Genomic DNA, 4,876 nt, shown 5'->3' on the forward strand with positions numbered 1-4,876 from the left:
GGCAATGGCAGATTCATCTAATGGGTACCTAATTAATTTTGATGTTTATACTGGGAAAAAAAGTTCAAATCAAACAGAATTCGGCCTTGGAGAAAATGTAGTATTAGATCTGACCCAAAATTTAAAACACAAATCATGTTGTTTGTACTTTGACAATTTTTTCACTAGTATTCCACTGATAGATAAGCTTCATAAAAAATGATTTTTTTGGATGTGGTACATTTCGAGTAAATAAAAAAATGTATCCTAAAGATATTATGAAGAAGGATAAAGAATTCAAAATGGGTGATACAGATTTTGCACAAAGTGGTGATGTGAGTATTTCAAGATGGAAAGATAGAGGTAAGAAACCAGTCACCGTTGTTAGCAATATGCATAATGCATCTGCAACAGAAATTGTTCTAAGAACCAATTCTAGAGGACAAAGAACACCTATTTTATGTCCATCAAGTATAGCTGATTATAATCGTTATATGGGAGCAGTTGACCGCTTTGACCAGTATATGTCTGCTTATAGTGTTAGCCAAAAATCAAGACGTTGGTGGGTGAAATTGTTTTATTATATGTTGGATACTACAATAGTCAACTCTTTTTTGCTTTATAAAGAAAGTTGTAATGCTGTGAAAAAAAAGTACATGAGTCATTTAGATTTTAGATCAAAACTAACTGATCAGTTGATATCAGATTTTTCATCTCGACAAAGACGACCTACCATTTCCCCTATGAGTAATAAACGTAAAGATTCCAGTGGTTCTGTTCAAATTTCTGGAAAACATTTGGCAATAAAAATAAGTACATATCGTCGCTGTGTGTCATGTAGTAAGTCTAAAGAAAAACGATCCAATATGGCTTTTGACACATGTGATAAAGTTTTATGTAAAGACTGTTTTGCTAAATACCATGAATAATTCATATTTTTATTTTATTATATATTTTATACCTATTTTTACAACCAAAAATGAAACTGTGTGATATAGTTTGTAAGAAACAAACACTATATTTTATAAAAATGCTTATGTATTTATTTATATTCATGTAGGTAAGAAATATGACTTGTTAATTTTTTATTAGAAGGAAAAACTTATTTAATTTATTGCTAAAAGAATGCAAATAATGTTTTTTGTAAATTTTTATTTTAACATATTCAACAATTAATTAAAAATAATTTACTTAATATTAATCAGTAATCATATATTTATTTCATATTCATATAATGATATTATGTGATAATTGATAATATATTATATAATATACAAGTAGGTATAATAAATTACTATAAGAATAATAATAATATGTGACCGACCAGCAACGGGCCGTCGCCATAGGCGTAGCGTGATGATTTTTTTTGTGGTATCAACGACGCTGCCACAACTGCTTGCGAATTACTTTGTATAATGGTACAGAACATATTATATTCTACAAATATAACTATACTAACTATAGAAAAATATAAAGGAACAAAATATAAAAAGGACTAAAGAAGCACATTATTAAGTAAAATATAAATAAATAATATACCATACATCATATTATTATCAAATAAATATTTTGTATTTGAATTAAATATTTTTAAAAAAAACATTTTAAATGGGAAATTCTTACTAATTACTATATTATAAGGTTTAAGCGTCTGCTTTTTTGCGCAAATATATTAAGAACCTCTTCAGATGTGATATTATTAGCTATAAGACATAAGTCCCTTTCAATATGTAGAAACGATAGATTTGAAAATCTATCGTTAGACATTGAATTTCGTAGCCGTGTTTTAATTCGCCGCATTACCGAAAACGATCTTTCGCAAGAAGCAGAACTTACTGGAATTGTAACTGATACTTGCAAAAGCTTATACAAATTAGGAAAAACATTTTTGTTGATTTCTGATGCAATAGCATCTATGTCAAATTCATCTTTATTAATACAATTCTTTAAAATAATTTAAAATTTGAATTATCAAATAAAATATTCTTTGGATATCAAAATAAATAATAAAAAATGTTTTTAGTTCCCACATATGGACGTATAAAACAGTAAACTATTACACAGGAATTTCTGGAGGAGGGCTACAGCCCCCTTTAGCCCCCCCCCCCCCCATTCTACGCCTATGGCCGTCGCCACCGTCACCGATATCAACGCGGCGGAGAATAGTAAGTTCCTACACGAGAAAAGCAAGTAAGCAATTACATATTTACATATGTTAGTTCCTACACGGACATAATATGTAAGTTCCTACATGGTAAAAATCAGGTAGGTACCTATGTAAGGTAGTAATGTATTAAAAAATTTGAGATAAAAACTCTCCTATCTTTTAAGTTAAACCAAATTACACACAGTGTAAAAAAATTCATCGTGATCGGTCCATTAGTTTCGGAGTTCATTCCGGACAAACACTGTGACAGGAGATTTTTATATTATAAAAGATAAGATAAGATTATAATTAATAATATTATAATATTATGCTACTGTAATACAGGATACGGAATCCTTCTTAAAATAATATTGTTTTTATTTTGATCAATATTATTATATTTGTATTGTATTAACAACACACAATATAATAATATCACAATATTTATAAATAACACATTCTTAATTTAAGATAAGCACCTAAAACCAGGGTTGGCACGAAAAAGCCCACCCCGAAAAAACCCGGGCGGCTTTTCTGGGTTAAACCCTCTTGATATTTTGAAAAACCCATAAAAAAACCCGGGCTGCTTTTCTGGGTTAAACCCACTAATTTTTTTTGAAAAAACCCATAAAACCCGGGTTACTTTTCTGGATAAAATAGAAGTTCACTCTTATTTATTTTTTATTATTTTTAACTTGTGTTAATTTTCAGAAAAAATTACCTTATAGGTACTTATTATTTATTTTTCTAATTAAAATATTAAATTGATTTGAAAAAAACTAAATAATTATTTTAATTAATAAGGTAGGTACAATTTTAGTAACAAATAAAAATCCTCGTAAAAATCTAACAACAAAACAAAAAACTTAATAATGCCACTAACGTAGTAACGTCAATAAAAATTAACAATTGGGAAAAGTTCTGAATGTTTATATCTTATATTATTATCATATAGTTTTGGCGGGGCCAGTATAGAGATAAGTGATAACGCGATAAGAGAAAAAACAAAAAACGCATGGAAAAAATACATGGAAAAAAATTCCGATTTTTATTTTTTTCGGATGGGTTTTTTCTGAAAAACCCCAATAAAACCACCCATTATTACTTTTACATTAAAACCCATTAGGTTTTTGGGTTTTTTGTGGTTTTATTTGAAAAAAACCGAAAAAACCCGGGTTTTTGCCAACCCTGCCTAAAACCCACACTCAAGCATGTACGGGTATTGGACTATTATAGACTACAGTCATAACTCATACCTATCACAATAAATTCTTGGAAACGAGATATACGACTATACGGGCTTGTTAGGTATATTGAACAATGGCATGTAGATAAAAATATATTAATTACATTTTGGAATGTCAATCCTTATATTGTCATATATTTTATCTTTTGAAGCTTTGATTAATTAATGTTAGCCATACAATTATTTATAATTTTTTGAATTTATTTGTGCTAAAGACTAAAATTTATAATTATTTATCTATTCCTTTCTTCCGTCTTTCCCGTGGGCATATTAGCATACGATGGTCACAATAATTGTACAAATAATTTTATAAAATATAATTATCTATCTATAATATGTAGGCTGCAAAAAAAATTAATTTTGTATACCTTATATGGTCCATGTTTTACTACCCGACATTATTAGACATGCATCTAATATTTGTACGTTGTACCGTACGCATATTACCAAAGTGTACATGGTCTCGGCACTAGGTATAAAATAAAACAATTTCATTGGCCCGTTCAAAATATTATTTTTACAGCGCTTTTTGCCGCTGATATTTTGATAACAAAATTTTTATCAATTACACAATATGCTAGGTATATAATAATAATATAATATATCAATACCTATATATAATACCTATATACTATTCTATTTTAAGACTTGATGTTTTAGTAGTTGATACTGGAATTAATACTTAATACTTGATAAGTGATAATAATTATGGAAAACCTTTTGAATATCGAATAATGATATAATAAGAACTAAGAAGCAAACAGTGAAAATTTAAATAAATTAATGACACAAACAATTAAAAAATATTTTTAATTACTTTATACATTAAGGTGTTTTTATTTATGTTTAAATATTAAGGTTATATTATTTAATTTATATAATTTTTAACAATTAATAATATTATTTTGAACTATAGATTATAATAAAAGGTACCTATTACCATAGAACAATAATAAGAACCTATCTAATTTAATAATATGATTCATGAAACAAGGTATTACCACTGATCCACTGCACACCTCTTAAAAAAATTTAACAAATGTTAAAACAAAAATAATAAACATAAATAAGCCATCAAAGGTTAGAAGTAACTAGGGGAAGCAAGAGACTAGCAGTAGGTCGGCCACCATCAAATGAAAAAGTTAAAAAAAATAAACGACAGAGATGTTTACAAATTAATGTTAAAAAGAATCAACCAAATGCTAAATCCCATGGAACTAGTCATTAATAATAAACATAATATAATTGTGATTATCATAATAGGTGGCAAAAAGTGACAATATTTAAATGTATTCAGTTAAGTAATTTATTGCAAAAAAATAAATAAATATAATTAAAATTATAAATGGTGTCAATGCAATAAAATAAATTAATTAAATTATAAATCATACCTACACGCATAACAACTATTGTTGGGATCATGGTACTACAATGTATGGGTTTGTAAGTATGTACGGATATTTGTGTACAACTAAATTTCCATATTTTAGTAAAATTGATTTTAA

General features: G+C 27.4%; 1 protein-coding gene across 1 annotated transcript; it reads left to right on the top strand.

Annotated features, from left to right (window-relative positions):
• The first annotated feature begins 239 nt into the window (after positions 1-239).
• Positions 240-908, top strand: LOC103310878 (piggyBac transposable element-derived protein 4-like). Its single transcript, XM_008190319.1, has one exon. The coding sequence runs from the start codon at positions 240-242 to the stop codon at positions 906-908; it is 669 nt and encodes a 222-aa protein (XP_008188541.1).
• Positions 909-4,876: the final 3,968 nt, after the last annotated feature.

The sequence above is a fragment of the Acyrthosiphon pisum genome, unplaced genomic scaffold, assembly GCF_005508785.2.
Source record: "Acyrthosiphon pisum isolate AL4f unplaced genomic scaffold, pea_aphid_22Mar2018_4r6ur Scaffold_21375;HRSCAF=23816, whole genome shotgun sequence".
In the NCBI taxonomy this organism is placed as follows: Eukaryota; Metazoa; Arthropoda; class Insecta; order Hemiptera; family Aphididae; genus Acyrthosiphon; species Acyrthosiphon pisum.